The sequence below is a fragment of the Sceloporus occidentalis genome, unplaced genomic scaffold (genome assembly GCF_023333645.1).
Source record: "Sceloporus occidentalis isolate IW3139 unplaced genomic scaffold, rSceOcc1.0.p SCAF_5, whole genome shotgun sequence".
Taxonomy (NCBI): domain Eukaryota; kingdom Metazoa; phylum Chordata; class Lepidosauria; order Squamata; family Phrynosomatidae; genus Sceloporus; species Sceloporus occidentalis.
Genome location: NW_028316985.1, coordinates 3,377,611 through 3,395,562, shown reverse-complemented (window position 1 = coordinate 3,395,562; position 17,952 = coordinate 3,377,611). Strand labels below are relative to the sequence as shown.

General features: G+C 39.1%; 1 protein-coding gene across 2 annotated transcripts in view; it reads left to right on the top strand.

The window, feature by feature from the left end:
* Window positions 1-17,952, top strand: part of UBE2H (ubiquitin conjugating enzyme E2 H) — a 72,709-nt gene that overhangs the window by 43,484 nt on the left and 11,273 nt on the right. The window contains exons 2-3 of one of the 2 annotated variants that reach the window (XM_089527405.1): window positions 1,736-1,812; window positions 4,251-4,325. In XM_089527405.1, the coding sequence (XP_089383531.1) occupies window positions 1,736-1,812; window positions 4,251-4,325 (152 nt within the window). Of the gene's footprint in view, window positions 1-1,735; window positions 1,813-4,250; window positions 4,326-7,203; window positions 7,224-17,952 lie in introns of those variants that run through there. The other variant, XM_089527406.1, reaches the window with a different exon arrangement.

Here is a 17,952-nt window from a genome sequence, read left to right as displayed (position 1 = left end):
TGGCAGCCAAAATAGTGACCCCTTTGCTTTTTGATGATTTGATGCACACAAACTTTATTTCAGGCATACAATTATTTACAATATTTTATAAAATTACCTTCAGGCTATGTATATAATGTGCATGTGAAACATAAATGATATTTTGTTTTGTTTAAATGAGGGTCCCATCTCCAAAATATTTCATAATGTACATATATGCAAATGCAGGTATTTCAAAATCATCTCCTGCTGCTGCTGATGATGATGCAAACTCACAAGCATTTTGGATAAGGCAGACTCAATTATATATAATGTAAACAATATAGATAAGAACTAATTTTATAGATTAAAGGATTTAAAACAGTTTGATAAGTTTAGACAATTGAAATTAGTCAAAACATTTGAAATCAGTGCTGCAATAAAAGGCTAGATTTAAAAAAGACATGTTTTTATTTAGTGCCAGAATGACACCATGGTTTGTTTAAACCATCCTGTTTTATCTTGGCAGATTTTTAAAATAGGTTTTTAGTTTTAACTGTTTTAAGTGGTAATAAACTGTTTAAATTGATTTTATTGGACTATGCCCTGAGATGTAAATATAAATATTTTTCCCTTTGCTTAGCAAGTTGCAAAAAGAGCAGGGACAACCAAGTAAAGCTTTTTACAAGCTTCACGTATTGTTTACAGTGGAAAAAGGGAAGACAAAAGCCTGTAAAGAAGGGCCATTCACAATTTGTATGCTACAGCAAAGAAGTCCCTGTTCCCACATCCTCCCATAATGTATTGCCCCCATTGATGGGAGACATTGATGTTAGGGTGTGTATGTATAATTTCCTTTGCCCACAGACAGTGTGAGCCAGGCCTGCCTTCAGAAAGCTCCCTATTGTTATAACCAGCTAACCTAGCCTGACTTGAGAGACCTTACAAGTTTACCTGAGGATTGCAAATATCCAAGGGTAATGGTGGCGGCAAGTCCTCACTCCCTTCCTTTTGAATGTGAATTAATAACTTAGGCACATCTGGGCCTGTGGGCTAGGAAGAACTCTTGTGGGCTTGTAACACTGAGGACTTGTATATAAGGGTCTCTTATGTTCTAGGCATTGTGTCACCATCACTGTAAGAAAACCAAAGTATGTATAATTCTTTTAAAAATATCTTGCATTGTCTACCCTGTTTCTGCTCCTGGCCCTTCCTCTTACTTGCCTTTCTTGAATTTTAGTTTATAAGCAACTAAGCAACTGTGGGGCAGGAACTGTCCATTTTTCTTTGCAAAGATCCATGCACATTCTCACAAAAATAAGATGGCTTTACGGAAATGACCCAAAAGAACTACACAGAGATTGCCTTATTTGGACTCTTATTTGTTGTTGTTGTTTTTCAATATGTTCAACTGGTTTCAAATGGTATAATGGTTTTATTGCTTTTTAACTTTTATATGCTGTGAAGTTTTACTACATATGTCTGTTTTAAATGTGGTAAACTGCGTTGAATCCCAAACTGGGGGGAATACAATAAATAAAAAAATTGTAGTTATTCTTTACTTGAACTTTGTTGTCTTTCACCTGTATTAACTGCACTTTAAACATGTCAAATGTATTCTGAATGGAGTTCATTGACGGGAGGATTAATTCATATTTGTTTGGGAAGTATTGTAACTATTTAAGCTGTTAGCCATTCCTGAGGCAGAAGGTTCTCAAGTGACCTGTTCAACAAGCTTTCTATGTATAAACTATTTCCTTAACTTTGATGCATCCAGTATTGAAAGTAAACATGAGGTCACAATCCTAGGAGGACTCAATGAATTTGTAGTAAAGTTCTATGGACCACAAGGAAGTAAGTATGCAAATATGCTTCATCTCTCGTGATGCTTTATGTAGCTAATGCTTAACAAAATCTTAATTTTTTTTTAATAGCTAATGTTGGGGAAATGCAAGATGGAACAAAACAAAAAACTAGAAAGCAAAGACTGGGGTGATGAAAATAACAATCTCCAATCTTCATATCATCTCCACATCTGTTCTCAAATCCTTTTGATGCCTATACTTATGGCCTTTTTGCCAAAGTGACCCAGCAATTATCCGCATCTTCATGTAACATTCACAGTGGAAAAAAGAGAAGACCAAGTCCCACATGCTGTGTGATGATCAAAAGTTTTATTTTTAAAAAAGCTCAATGCATTTTGGCCTTGTTGCCAACTGGTCTACATCAGGGGCAATTCAATCCTCAGACATTTCTAGGGGTACAGTCTGCAGTCTCTATACAAGTGGACAGTTGATTGAAGGAAAGACATTTGGGCAGCTTTTATATATGCCCAGACTTAACTGGACAAAATTTCATGATTGGTTAAGCTTTCTTCAATCAGATGATAGCCCTAGTAATTTTGGCTTAATAATTAAGACCAGAGCAGGGCTATTAATGGTAAAGTGACTTGGAGGTCTCTCATTCATTGGGTCGCCATAAATCAACGTTGACAGCAGTTAACAACAAAATTAAGGACTTTTATGATAACTTTGAAATCCTTCCTGTTCTTTTGTACTAATTTACTAGAGCACTTAAAGGGGTTTGGAATATTCCAGACTGGCTTCTCTAGACATACATATTCCACAGCTGTCTTAGTAGATTTCCATTGAAGACTTTGGCCTTTTTCAAAAGACATTAGCCCCAGAAGAAGCCCTTTTATATTACCAGTGTGGATATTAAGACATAACAGTTCCTTCATAACCTCAGCCCTACTGTCCCTGGCTTTGCTTCACAAGCTGCTCTTCAGTGTTTAAAACTTTTAAAAATGAAATCTTTTCTTGGGAGGAAGAACCAAGAAAGAAGCTAGATGCATAACTTTTGTCAAAGGAGGAAGGAGCAAGGGTGAAAGCTTTGGATTGCACTTTCCTTAAGAGTATGCAGGATTTGTACAGCAGCTGTTCAACTTAACCAAAACTGGGGCACTGGGTCAGCCCTCTGATGTGATGGCCTTTCTATCGGTCAGTTCTTATGTCTTGCAAGTCATAGTCAATCTTTCGTCTTCGCGTACATACTGATACACTCAGGTGCAGCACTACACAAGTGAATGCTTGGATTTTTTTAAAAACATCAGTGTTTCATAGTACCCACATTCAGGGAACCAAGCACACCGACCCTTCTCTTACCAAAAAGCTGAAGAAGGTAATGGTGATGCATCTCAAAAATCTGCCATCTTCGGAAGGAGATGATTTGGAACAGGGCGCCTCAATTGCAGGTCTTAAACAGGAAAAGGTATCCTTTGGACTAGTGTTGAGTGTGCCTTGTCAGTGCAGTTCTTATGTTCTTTCATTGCATTCATAGGGAGGACAAATTTGAAACTATATTTTCATTGCCACCTGTCTCAGAACCTTGCACTCCTGGGTTTCGAACTCAAGTTCATTAAAGTGGATGTCTAAATTATTTCAGGGGGATACCTTTTTATTGGTTGAGTTGGATAGCTAGGATATTGAACTCTGGGTGCCACTGGCATTTTAAAACATGCTCCTGTATCCTTCTAAAGAGTCCATGTGGGGCAGTAGTTTGAGCATAGGACTAGAACTGAGGATAGGATTATGTTCAGTCATAGAAGCCCACTGAGTAATCTGGAGCAAGTCACACACTAACTCTAAGGCAATAACAAACCTCCTCTGAATGAGTCTTGCCAAGAAAACCCTGTGATAGGCTGCCATATATTCAGCCTGAAGGCACATAACTACTGCAACAATTCTTTCCAGATAAAAGGATGCAGGGCAGGAGTGAGTGACTTCCTCTCACTTCCTGTTGTCATCCTGAGTGGAACTGTAGAGGAAAACAGATATTTAGGTGTGTTTGGGGGTTCTGGTATGTTTGTAGGGGTGACATGGGGATATTTCACACATTTCTGTGCATTTGGGGTGCTTTTCTGGTTTTGGGTAAACTTTCCCAAAAATTGCCAAGAATTTTTTAATGATGTGGAACCTTTGTTGGACTGGTGGTGGATTCAGGGACCACCACCATGTGGTCCAGTGGTCACATGTGGCCCACAGGCTGCAATTTGTACATCCCTGATACAGAGGATCCTCAGAATCCAAGAGCTTGCTCTACCAGGAAGGTCTTCTGTACATGCAGAAGCAGTGCTCTTGGATGATTCTTTTAAGACTTGTTCAGGAGATACTCCCAGTGGACTTGTGCCATCTCAGGCCATATGTCTGTCTTAGATGTCTGGCTAAGCAAGACTTTTCCAGAAATCTTTCGTGGTTGTGTACAACTAACATGCTTTCCCCCTCTTATTGCAGCCCCATACGAAGGTGGCGTGTGGAAAGTAAGAGTGGACCTTCCCGACAAATACCCCTTCAAATCCCCATCAATAGGTAAGGGTTCAGAAACAGTCACATTACATGTTTTTCCCATGGGGTGAGTAGCCAGATGGATCTAGAGGGCAGTTTTCTCTCCCTTGGATCCTCCAAGGGCCAAATGGACTTCCAAAAATGTCCAACATAACAAGGCAAAAAAGGGAAGTGTCTAAAGCCCACTTTAAAAAAACACACAACACATTTTTTAAAAATGTAAAACAGTGCATGGGAGCCCCTGTGATCTAGTTAAAAGATTATTTATCATTCCTGGGGCATTCAGGAAAGGCACTCCAAGGGCACTCCAAGGGTATCTGGAGGGCTCAGGGGTCACAAAGCCAGTGAGAGAGCACATGCAGTCATTCTTTGCCACCCCTGTCCTAGAGTAATGATTACAGAGCAGCTGAGTAACACTGATGCTAACAGGATTCTGGGTGCTTTTTAAACAAAAAAAATAAGGTGTGGTACCTTGGAGGAGGTTTAGTGTCAGACTTCAGAGCTGGACCCAGGAGATGAAAATAATATCCTCAGCTATGTCTTATTTACAAGGTTCATATGGGAGCTGATTTGGATTACCCTGGGAGCCATGGCAATGGCTAGGTGACATTACTGTGAGGGACACTGCTAATTCGGTATGAAGCAGTATATAAGTGAAGCTGGTTGAATGGCATGCCACACTTCTTGTTGCTGTTGTCCAGAATCCAGGTGCAGGTGTTCCTGGCTGAACCTTGTACACCAGCAGTCTGCACAGCTGGCTTTCTGTGGTGACTGAAGTTGCCCTGGAGGGCTACATGTCTCTGCCTGTCTCTCTAAGCCAGATAACCAGAGCTTGCAGCATCTGAGGAAGTAAACATAAGTCTGTGAAAGCTCATGCTGCCAATTTCTTTCTTTCAGGTAGTCTCAAAAGTGCTACAAGATCCCTTAACATACTGATTTTACAGATTAACACGGCTATATCTTTGAATTCTCACAGCCAGAGACATATGTCCCTGTGTTTTTTCCCCAACTGGATGAAGAAATTCTTCCTACCCTCACCATCAGATTTGTGAATTTCTGATTCCTTAATGGCCAAGATGAAATGTTAGTAGCCAGCTTACTTCACTGACAATGGGGTTGCTTCCTTGTGTCAAGATGATACACTTGGTGAATTGTGTTGTGCGGATTACAGAGCCCAATGGTGATTATTTTTCATTAGTAGATTTTACATTTTCATGTCCAGGGTGATAAATCCATGGATTTCAGTCCCTTTCCTGGGGGACACACAGTTTATCTGTGTATTTGTATCCCCCAAAATACATATGTGATCCTGTTGCTTCCCAACTCTAAGGAAGGTTTGCCTCCACTTCCACTGGTGCCTGTCACTGCCAATCCTTTTAATATTTTCCCATCTTGATCAGCAAGAGATCTGCATAACATGCAAAGTATGTATAAAAAGAGCAAAGGAAGGAAAGTAGAGTCTTCTGACACCTTTCAGACTTACCAGGTTATTTCAGCATATACTTTTGTGAACTGTGGCCCACTTTCAAATTCAGGGAGGTTGCAGCCTACAAATGTTGAAGTAATAATAAATTGGTGACTGTTAAGGTGCTGTAAGACGTCCTCTCTTTGGTAACAGAGCGTACAACTGTCTCTTTGAAAATACGATAATATGCGGCTGACCTCTAGAGGACAGGAGGGCACATCACACTTGGAAGCAAGGCATGATGAAATGATCATAGTCATGGATAGGCTTTCTGTATTAATATCATCCATGTAATATGGAATATTTTTTAAAATATGTTTACCAGCAGGTTATCAAATACAGCATTTTACATCCCCCCCTTGGGAATAAGTGATGACCACGTTATCAAATGTAGCTGTGTTAGTCCATGTGAAGAAAAAGCCCAACCGTAGATTGTACCTTTACTATCCTAAATATTACAGAAGCACACAAGCATTTTCAGTCTTCAAAAAGTTTTTGAGTACTGAAGAACTGTTCATTGGGTGATACAAAAAATTAATGCATGGGAGAAGGAAACAGGAAGGTTCAAATTTAGACCAGATGTTCTAGTCATGAGGCCTTCAGCTAAACATAGTCCCAAAATTAAGATGGCTGGTTGAATGAGTCACCATGGCATCTTCCCTAAGCTCCTTGTCCCAGATGTTTTGGATGATAACTCCCATCTTCCCCCAACCAGCACTGCCCACATTTTTAATTTTTTTAAAATTTATTTGCTGAATTTGTATCCTGACTTTTTCCTAAATTGGGATTCAAGACAGTTAAAATCAGAATGTGGTGGAATATTGGGAATGGCTTCCTTATGCTATTTGTTTGATATAAGTATAACCTTCAGTAGACTTTATAGAAGTGGAAAATGCACATAATTTAGGGCACACCCTTGTTGTATACAGTTTCTAAACAGTATCATTTGTTTTAAATTGTGGCTAAGCCACATTGTTTGAAAATGAGACTTGAAAGAGAAAATTAGCAGTTTGTTCCTTTCGGTTTTTGAAAGGGAACTGCTAACTCTACACTGATTAAACTCTTTCCAGTTAAGCACAGGTTTATAAGTCTGCACATGGAGAGACTTACTAGAACTCTTGCCTCTTAAGGTAAAGGAGAGGTTTGATGAGGAATTGGTATGGAAATGCGACAACTCCCAAGAGATGTTGGCAAGCCAGACCTCTTATACACATACACACACACATCCCTACAAACACCAACATCCTTATTTGAGTCAGCAGGTCCAGGGTGTTTGTACTACTTAAAATAGACCTTTGCATAGAATCTATTTCTAATCTGTTTGCCACTTAGGCATCCTTGGTTTGCTTTTTCAGCGCTGTTATCAGCCGCCTTTATTTTCTTGATGGCATTTTATACTAACTTTTTAAAAAACAAAATCTCAGTACAGAATGCAAACATTGAAAAAAAATGAAACGGTAAGATCCATTTATAAACAATTCATTGTAAGCTAGAAGTAATTGATAATCATAGAATCATAGAGTTGGAAGAGACCACAAGGGCCATCCAGTTCAAACCCCCTGCCATGCAGGAAATCACAATCAAATGTTGAGAGCCAGAGTGGTGGTGTGGTTTGAGCATTGGATTAGATTCTGGAGAACAGGGTTGGGATCCCCACTCAGCCATGAAAGCCACTAGGCAACCCTATGTAAGTCACACTTTCCCAGCCTCAGAGGATGGCAGTGGCAAACCTCCTCTGAAGAAACTTGCCAAGAGAACCCTGTGATAGGGTTGCCATAAGTTGGAAACAACTTGAAGGCATACAACAACAACAATGATAATGTTAACAGTCCGTGTCTTTAATTCAGAGCAGAAACATCTAACAGGAGCCTTGCCTAATCCCAGTATGGAAGGTACTATTCCACATAGTGGGGAGGCCACAAGAGAGGAGGCCCTGCTCCACAAAACTGTCAAATAAACTTCACTAAGTAAACCCAAATGTAAACCTTATGGTGGTCTTTTCTTGTGGACAGTCATCAGGAATGTGTCCAAACTTGCATCCCAAATGAACCTAGGAGTCACTGCTCCACAGTAAACCCCACTAAGACTGGGTCTCAGTCTATTCAAGATAAAACTCTTGAAAGCTTTTAGCATGTCCTATCTGTTAAGATTGTTGCATTTACTGAAAACTAATCTGTACTGAAACTAAATTTTAATTGCATTCAGAATTAACAACCTAATTGGCAACTTAGATAATAGGAATTGTATCTCAGTTATGAAGGGTTGGAACTGGAGTTAGGGTGACTGGTTCCATTTCCTGATTTTTCAGATGTTTGCCTTTTGTGTGTTTATATTTATAACATTCAATCCCAGGGTATGACTTTGCAAAATTTTGGGGAAATTTTCCACTGAGCTTTTACTATCTTGTAGTCTTGCACATCCACAGGAGACTGAAGGGCGTCCCAAGCCTTCTGCTCTTGAGTCAGCTTGCATTTCAACATTCCTGTCATGTTCTTTTCAACAAACACAAATAGCAGTTTGGCAGCCTAGATGAAGAGGTGACTCACGTCATGCTGTGGTGAGGGAAACCTGGTCAGAGTTGTTCTCCTTTCCTTCCCAAACTAGACTCTTCCATGAACACAGGTTAGGAAAGCAATGGTGTGTGTAATTTGCTCTTAAGTTACCTTTTCAATTTGGATTCAGGCATGGGACCCAATCCAAAGAGATCATTCCTCCTTTATTTACCTCTTCTGGTCTTCCCATTAGCCACTCGTCTGCCTCATTCTAGTCTTGCTTCTTTTAATCTTGATCAGTTTTTATGCTGAAAAAGGATCCACAGAAATAACCAAGTAAGAAGAGTTGAATCGTCATAATCATAATCAATTTAGTCCTTAATTCATATTATTATGTTTGTTGTTGTTGACTTTATGTATGTTCCACCTTTTCCCCCAAGAATGAATGTCAAGGCAGGTTACAAAATAAAATGACTACAATATTATTAAAAACATACAAAAAGTCAACATTGAAATTGAATTTAAGTATCAACCATATTAAAACAGTTTAAAAGATAAACTTGGTAAGATTAAACAACCCAGTTGAAACAGTACAGTACCCTTTTACAGCCATCAGTTCTAAAATCCTGTCTGCATTTTCATTTTTTAAAAAGTCTGTTTGCCAATGGGAAGCCAACAAAGAGGGGGGCATTCTAGCCTTCCTAGGGAGGGAGTTTCAAAGTCTAGGAGTAGCCACTGAGAAGGTCCTCACTTGTTTTCCTACCTGTTGTATGTAGTGGTGGGATTGAAAGAAGAACCTCTCCTGTGGATCTCAGTGTTTGGAAAGACTGATGGGGGAGATACGGTCTTTCAGATAGTCTGGACCTAAACCATATAAGCTTTTCTAGATCATAACCAGTACAGGGACCAGGGACAAAAGGAGGGCAATAAGGGGAGGGGGGGCTACACACATTTTAAAAATTCACCTCATCTGTAGGATTCAGCATTCCCTAGTGCAGAATTTACAGTTGGCTCTCTGTATCCACATGTTCCTTATCCACAGATTCAAACACCCATGGCTTGAAAATTTTATATAGCCTTGATTTTTCCATTTTATATAGGAGACACCATTTTACTGTGCCATTGTACATAATGGGACTTGAGCATCCACAGATTCTGGTATCCATGGAGAGTCCTAGAACCAAACCCCAGCAGATTTCAAGGACCCATTGTATGTTACTTTGTCTGAAAACATAATTTTCCTTTTAGAGCATAAAATATGTTCCAAGAGCAAAGAGAAACTGAGGAAGAGTTTGCGAATGACATATAATTGGTGGCTCTCTCCTGTCAATCTCCCCTTCAAATCTTTGTTCTCCATAAAAAAAAAGGTGGTGTTCCAGCAGTAAGAGGAGGCCATCTGCCAACTGTTATTTTCCAAGCCCTTGGCAAGCGAGAAGAGCTGGCTGGACTTTGTGCAGAAGGCACCGCAGCAGTTCTTTTGACTCTGAGATAACAGAGGCAAATGTGACCTGAATTGACTCGCTGAGTGCATTGTTCCCAGATTTAGCTCCAGCCAGGATTGGTGCTGGTAATTGAAAGGAAACCTCCATCATTCTACAGCAAGGGAACAGTCCCATGAGACAATCCCCTGCACAGACTCCCTTGAAATGAACGGGACCTGTGCAAGAAGAGCATAGTCATCCTATTTGGATTTCTAATGCAGACAGAACAGCAGGAGAGGTTACTGGAAGCAAAGGTGCTCCTGCAGCATGACAAAAAAAGGAGACAGGCAAGTTCTAGAGCCAAGAACAGCAGCCAGAGCTTAGACCAGAGCTTGGGAAATGTCCTTTTTTGGAGTACAGTGGGATTGTCAGTCCAAAAAAGTAACTTTGCCTCAATATGTGACTGGATTCTGAAGAGCAGAGATGGAGTATACCATCTATTTTGTGCTAGCCATTTGTTCACTTGCCCACATGCAGTTCCTGGTTGCCTTGTGATCATAAAGATGCTTAAAGAAAAGGCTGTTTTAAAATACATTTATATGGCAAAAGCAGCCATCTCATACCAAGTCAGGCCATTGGTCCATTGCTCAGAGCTTGGAAAAGTTGCATTGTACTACTTGGTGGTTGTTGTTAATTGCCTTAAAGTCAACCACATCTCATAGCAACCCTCTGGATGAGACATCTCCAAGACTCCCTGTCTGCCACTGCTCCGCTCAGGTCCTGCAAATTCATACCTGTGACCGGGATCCCTAGTTGAGTCTGGCATGTCCATCTGGCATGTGGCCCTCCTCTCTTTATTCTGATCAATACCTTTCTTAGCATTATTGTCTTTTCTAATGAGATATGCCTTCTCATGATGTGACCATAGTACAGTGGACCCTTGTTATACGCTGCGGTTTGGTTCCAAGATCCTCCGTGGATAACAAAATCCATGTATGCTCAAGTCCCATTAAATATAATGACATAGCAAAATGGTGTCCCTTATAAAAAATGGAAAATCAAGGTTTGATATTTGAAACTTATACTTTTTTTTAACATTTTCAAACTGTGGATGATTGAATCCGTGTATAACAAATCCATGTATAAGAAGGGCTGACTGTACGATATCCTCAGTTTAATTATCTTGGCTTCCAGAGAGAGTTCAGGCTTAATCTGTTCTAGGATCCATTTGTTATTTTTGGCTGTCCACTGTATTCTCAGCATTCTTCTCCTGCGCCCCATTTCAAATGAGTTTATTTTCTTGTTCACTTTTTTCACTGTCCAGCTGTCTCATCTGTACATGGTGATAGGGAATACTATGGCTTGGACGGTTCTAACTCTTGTGCTCAGTTGTATATCTTTAGGATCTTGTCTAGTTCTTTCATAGCTGCCCTTCCCATTCCTAGTCTTCTTCTTAGGAAGGCTGTACTACTACAGCCTCCGCAATCCCTCAGCCAGTGTGTCTGTGGTCATGCTGATTGTGGAAGTAAATCTGGGAGGAGATGTTGGAGTAAATTCTCAAAGCCCTGACTTGGATACCTCTGTATGGGAAGGTGGGTTAACTAGACCACAGATTTTGTTTTTGAGGGGAAGAGGTTGTTGAGTTGCACTAAGCTTTGGCATGGGAAAGGCCAAAGCCAGGAACATACATGCTTTTCACCATCGCACAAATATAGGCCAGTGCAGTTTTGTTCGATTGCACAGTTGTGCAACTGACACCAAGACCTTAGGTTCACCTGTTGTGCAATAGTCAAATAGCTCCCCATGCACCAGATTCTATATGAGAGGGAGGAAGAGCTGGGTGTGTGTTTATAGAAGTATTTCCTTCTTAGAGATCACATTTACTCTACCTCTTGAGAAAGCATGGCTAGTTTTGTAACTATTTTTACACCAGTGTAGTGTCTCAACAGGATACTGGCCCTAGACCCAGTGTCTTGCCCAAGAGCTGCAGAGTGAGCAGACTGGAGGAGCCAGCCACACAGAACCTGTTAGCCTCACTATAGTCGAGAACAGAAGGCAGAGACAGAGGAAGAGAGGAAAGTGATTAGGGTTAAGGCTCCAGGGTAGGAAGGACAAAAGGGAAGGCACCAAGCTGCCAGTGGGTGGTTGCAGGGAAGTAGGGTGATCCTAACCCATCCTGACCTGGTGCCTTCCTGCCATGTGGCTGCACCTGTTAGCATCCATAACCCTATTAGTACCTTTTTTTTTATATATATATTTTTATTCTCATTTTGTATACATAAAAGAAAAAAAACATCGCACAAACATAAAAAGGAGATACTTCATCTATTCTGTACATGAATCATAGTGTTTTGTAATACATCTAATCCTTTAAATTATTCCCTTGTTATAGTTCCAAACCCTTCCTTAACCCATATTACTCAATTGTGTCTAGTTCAAACTACTTGTCGGATTTTCCTTTAATTTCTTAATTCTTTTTCCTTTTGTCTATCTGGAATTTACATCCTTTATTAATCATTAAATATTTACAATACAGCTTTAATATTGTCATTTCGAACTATCAATGTACCTCTTCGTTTAACCACCTAGCTTCCCAAAATTGTTGAACTGGGTACCAATCCTTTTCTATCCTGTCCATGTTTTTAAATTTTAAATATGCTGTAAGTTTGTCCATTTCTGCCATGTCCATGAGTTTTTGGAGCCACAAATCTATATTCGGAGTATTGTAATCCTTCCAGAATTGTGCTATAAATAGCCTCGCAGCTGTTATCATGTACAACATTATTCTTCCTTGTACTTTTTCAATCTCTATTGGCAGCTTATTTGTCATGTTTAGGAGGTATAATTCTGGTTTAAGTTCAAATTTTATATTTAACATGTTCTCAATTGTTGTGTGAATCTTTTTCCAATAGATTTTCAATTTAGGGCACCGCCACCACATGTGATACCATGTTCCTTTTGCCTCGTTGCATTTCCAACATTTATTAGATCTTTTATTATCAATCATTGCCAATCTGCTCGGAGTTAGATACCAGCGATTCTCCATCTTCCAATGGTTTTCCCTTAGACTTTGCGAATATGTAAACTCCTTAGTCTTCTTTCTGGCCCGTTCCCAACTTTCTATTTCAATGGTGTGCCCACAGTCCGTAGCCCATTTAATCATTGCATCCGATATTATTTCTTTTTCTTGGTCAATTTTTAATAGAAATTGATATAATTTGGATACTCTTTTTTTTCTTCTCCTAATAATATTTTATCAAGTTCCTCCATATTTCCTTCAATTCCATACAGCTTTACATCCATTTTATAACGTTCTTTTAATTGTGTGTATAAGAACCAGTTCATCTTCGTATCTATAAGAGTTAGTTCCTCCAATGTTTTCATTTGATAGCTGTCATCTTTGTTTTTGTTTAGTAAATCTTTATAATTTAGCCATTTATCAGTTAATGTCCATCTTCCAAAAAAGGCTTCTTGCGTTGATGTCCATTGGGGCAATTTTCTATAGATCTTCTTTTTTATTTTCTCCCACGTTGTTAATAACACTTTTCTAATCATGTGTTGCATAAATTCTTTATGGACTTTAGCTTTTTCATAACACATATACGCATGCCAACCAAATCTGTTGTTGAACCCCTCTAATTTTAACATGTTTTGGTTTTCAAGTTTTACCCAGTCTGTGATCCAATTTAGTATATTTGCTTGATAGTACAACTCTAAATTCGGCACTCCTCCTCCTCCATCCTTCTTTTGTCTTGCCATTGTCTTCCATTTGACTCGTGCTTTTTTATTTTCCCATATAAAATTTCTAATATCTCTGTGCCATTCTCTGAATGTAGATTCTTTGATGTGTATTGGTATCATTTGGAATAGGAAGTTTATTTTTGGTAACACCATCATTTTTATGGTTTCTATTCTTCCTGATAGAGATATGTCTAATTGGGACCATTTTTTAAGATCTTCCTTGATTTTCCTCCAAAGTTTTTTATAGTTATTTTCAAAGAGATCCGCGTTCTTACTGGTTAACCATATTCCTAGATATCTTACTTTTTTTTCCACTTTACAGTTTGATATCTTTTCCACTTCTTGCTCTTCCATTTTGGAGAGATTTTTGGTTAAGATTGCAGTTTTGTTTTTATTGATTTTAAATCCTGCCACTTTCCCGAATTCTTCAAAACTTTGAAACAGGTTGTTAACTTGTATTATGGGATCCTCTAATATTACCACTAAATCATCTGCAAACAGCTTAAGCTTATATTCTTTATCTTTTACTTTGGTCCCAAAGATTTCCTTGTTTCTCCTAATATTATTAGCTAGAATTTCTATAATAGTTATGAAAAGTAGCGGTGACAGAGGACAACCCTGACGCGTTCCTTTACATATGTTAAATGTTTTAGTTTTCCTTCCATTGATTATTAATTGAGCTTTCTGTTCCAAATAGATATTTTCAATATAATTTAGAAAGTTCGCCCCTACTTTCATTCTTTTTAAAACTTCTTTCATGAAATTCCAGTTCACTTTGTCGAAGGCTTTCTCCGCGTCCGCAAATATTAAAGCCAGCTTATCTCCTTTATTTATTTCATAATACTCCAAAATATCTATTATTGTTCTCATGTTTCCTTTTATGTATCTGGCAGGCAGAAATCCATTCTGGTCTATATTAATATATCCTTCCAAAACTTTTTTAAATCTTTTTGCTAAAATTGATGTCAAAATTTTATAATCCGTATTCAGAAGGGATATAGGTCTATAGTTAGTCATTTCAGATTTGTCCTTTGATTCTTTTGGTATTAATACAATGTTCGCAGTTTTCCAAGTTTCTGGTAGGCCATGATTCCTTATATCATTTAGAGTATTTAATAATGGTACTTTAAGTTCTTCTTTGAATATTTTATAGTAATATGCTGAATAGCCATCTGGGCCTGGCGCTTTGTTGGATTTTAAATCTTTTATAGCTTCTTCCACTTCCTCCATGGAGAAGGCCGCATTCAGACTTATTTGCTGATTTTTGGATATTTCTGCTATTTCTTGTTTGTCTAAATATTTAGTTATTTCCTGTATTGGGACTTCCTCATCTTTGTATAAATCCAAATAATAATCTTTGAAGGCATCCATTATGCCTTCTTGGGTTCTTTCCATCTTCCCTTTGATCTTAATTTCTATAATTGTGTTTTCTTCTTTTTGTTGTCTTAATCTGTTTGATAGCCATTTCCCATTTTTGTTCGCTGATTCAAAATGTTTTTGCTTCATTAATTTTATTTTCTTGGCTACTTGTTTCGTAACTTCCTTATTCAATTGCTTCCTCCAAAATTTTAATTGTTTATCAAGTTTGTCGCTTGTGGGTTCTTTATTAAGTTGCCGTTCCACCATTTTGATTTTCCCTTCAATAGTTTCAAGTTCTTGATTCCATTTTCTTTTCATCTCTGTTCCTTTTTGAATAAAAAAACCCCTCATGACCGCCTTAGAAGCATCCCATACTGTTTTCGTTAATACCTCTCCATTACAGTTTTCTTGGAAATAATTCTTCAACATTAACTTGGCTTCTTCAATTATTTTGTTATGATTTAAAAGAAAATCATTCAATCTCCAGTTGAACTGTTTCTTTTGACCTTCTATAGTCATGGTTAATAAGTTATGATCTGAAATTAATTTAGGTAGAATGTCAATATTTTTAACTTTTGTATTAGTACCTTTGAGGAAGCATGGTTTGCCCAATGTGAGTGTTTGATATGTACCAAAAATAACTTGTTCCTTTGGGAATGTATCCATGCTCCAGAAATAAAGCAGTTTGACACCACTTTAACTGCTATGGCTCTGTCCTACAGAATCCTGGGTTTTGTAGTTTGGTGAGGCACCAAAGCTTTCAGACAGACCAGATTGAATACCTCACCCAATTGCAAATCCCAGGATTCCATAGGATGCAGTCATGACAGTTAATGTGGTGTCAATCTGCTTTATTTCTGCAGTATGAATAGACTGGGTCTCAAGATGCAGTCTAATAGTGAGCCCCTCCCCCCCAGTTTTTAAGGGGAAATAATTGAGTTGAAGCCCCTTGTATTATTATTACTCTTTTTACTTGTACCCTGATGTTTCCTCAAAACTGGGACATCAGGTGTTTTACAAATTAAAATTACTGCAATATCGCTGAAAACAAAAAAGACCATTGAGCGGCCAGCTAGGCCAGGATTTTAACCAGGGCTTGTCCCCTTGTGGGTTCAGGTGTGCCTTTTGCTCATCCTGAATCCACAACCCCTCTCTCTCTCCATATCCACCACCTGAAAAGGCTGTCTTCAACAAGCTATCCTGTTTAGGCTGCCACTTACTCCAGCATCACTCCAGCCATCTTTGCTAATCCAGTGTGTGTGTGTAAAACAGAGCTCTTGGAGTGGAGATGGTGGGAGACTGGCTTGTCTAGACCGGCCTGGGCCACTGTGTACCTCATTAAGAGGCACTGGCTTTCCAGCGAGGCAATCCAGGCTAATCGGGAACAAAAGGGTGGGCGCTAATTGCTGTCAAGGCATTACTGCTGCTAATTATTGTTTGTGCTGGGAGAAATGCCCATCATCATGATGGGCAGGCTCTCTGTATCTGTGTGTGCATGCGTGAACACTTCTGTATTTGGAAGATTTCTGGGGTTGCATTGCACCTGCATGCAAATGCACTGCTTCTCTCATGCTGTGGCAAGTGTGGGTCAGGCCCATGTTGGCGGTGGAGAGCTGATTTGTGTGTTCTGCTTTCTGCAAGGACTGAATGACAGCCATTCTTCAATACAAGGGAGTATGAATGGAGATTTTTATTGTTATTATTGATATATAACCAGCCTTTTCCTCACTATTGGGACTCAAGGCAGCTTACAATATTTTAAAGTCTGAACAGAAACCATAATATAATATATATATAAGTTATTTTTAAAAGTAAGTAATAAAAACCCCATGATAGGTTCATCTTAGGGTCACTGTAGGTCAGAAATGTCTTGAAGGCACACAACAAACAGCAGAATTAAACCATTTTTTAAAAAAAACCTGTTAAAGTCAAGATATACAGTTGGGCCACTGTTTTCATGGGATTCGTTCCAGACGCCCCTCCCCTGAGCGAAAATGGAGGCTCTCACATATTCAAGCTCCATAGGCTTGAATGGGACATGCGCTCCATTGAAAATAGGGGAGACTGCCCCTCTGCAGATTTTCAAGGTCGCGGCATTCAGATGCATGAGTTAAGAGGGGTGACTGTATATGTGTGTATGTGTACACACACACACACACACATTGCCACTGTTGGAAGCCTATTGCAGGCCTATTGCAGCCTGCTTGAATAAGAACGTTTTCACTCTGTGGTGGAAGGAGAGCAAGGAGGAAGCTGTTCTAGCCTCCTTAGTCTCAGAGCTCAAGCAGGCTCTTTTAGGGAGAAATGATCCTTTTGATAAGAGTGGACCCAAGCTGTACAGGGCTTTTATACAGCATAACCAGCATTGGACACAAAACGAGGAGTGAAAATAGGAGGAAGGCACATCAACAGTCAAAAATATGCAGATAACGCCATACTACTAGTGGAAAGCATCATGGACTTGGAACAATTATCAAAGAAGGTCAAAGAAGAAAGTGCAAAGGCAGGCTTAATGGTGAGTATAAAGAAAACTAAATGACCACAGAAGAACTGCATAAATTTAAACTAGACAATGAGGAACTGGAAATAGTTAAAGAGTTCTTCTACCTTGGATCAAAAATTGATCAGAATGGAGACTAGTCAGGAAATCAGAAGAAGATTGGGAATGGGAAAGACATCCATGAAAGAACTACCTTAACTTAGCTTTTTGTGGTCAGGAAACATTGCCACCAAGTGATCGGATAGGGAAGCTTTATTGTTGGTTTCTTCTCCCCTGCTCCCCCAAAACTTTTCAGATTGCATAGGCCAGAAGAAAAAAATATTAACTAGTAACTTGTATTGCCCTTATTTGTTACACTGCTTTAGCCAAGCCACATTCTCTCCTGCTGTGCATCTTTTTACCTCTGTTATTGCTTTCTTGTTTTTAGTTGAGGATCTCAGGAAGAAGGCATTTGCCCCTCTCTTACTCCAAGCTACAGCTTGGTGGTGGAGTACTTTCTTAATGTGGAAAAGAGACGACTGAGAGAGAACATGATAGCTATCTTTAAATAGATACATGGGTGTCATGCACAGTGTGGAGCGAACTCATTTTCTGCTGCTCCAGAGACTAAAACAACAACAACAACAACAACAATGGTTTTAAATGGCAAGAAAAGAGATTCCACCTAAAACAT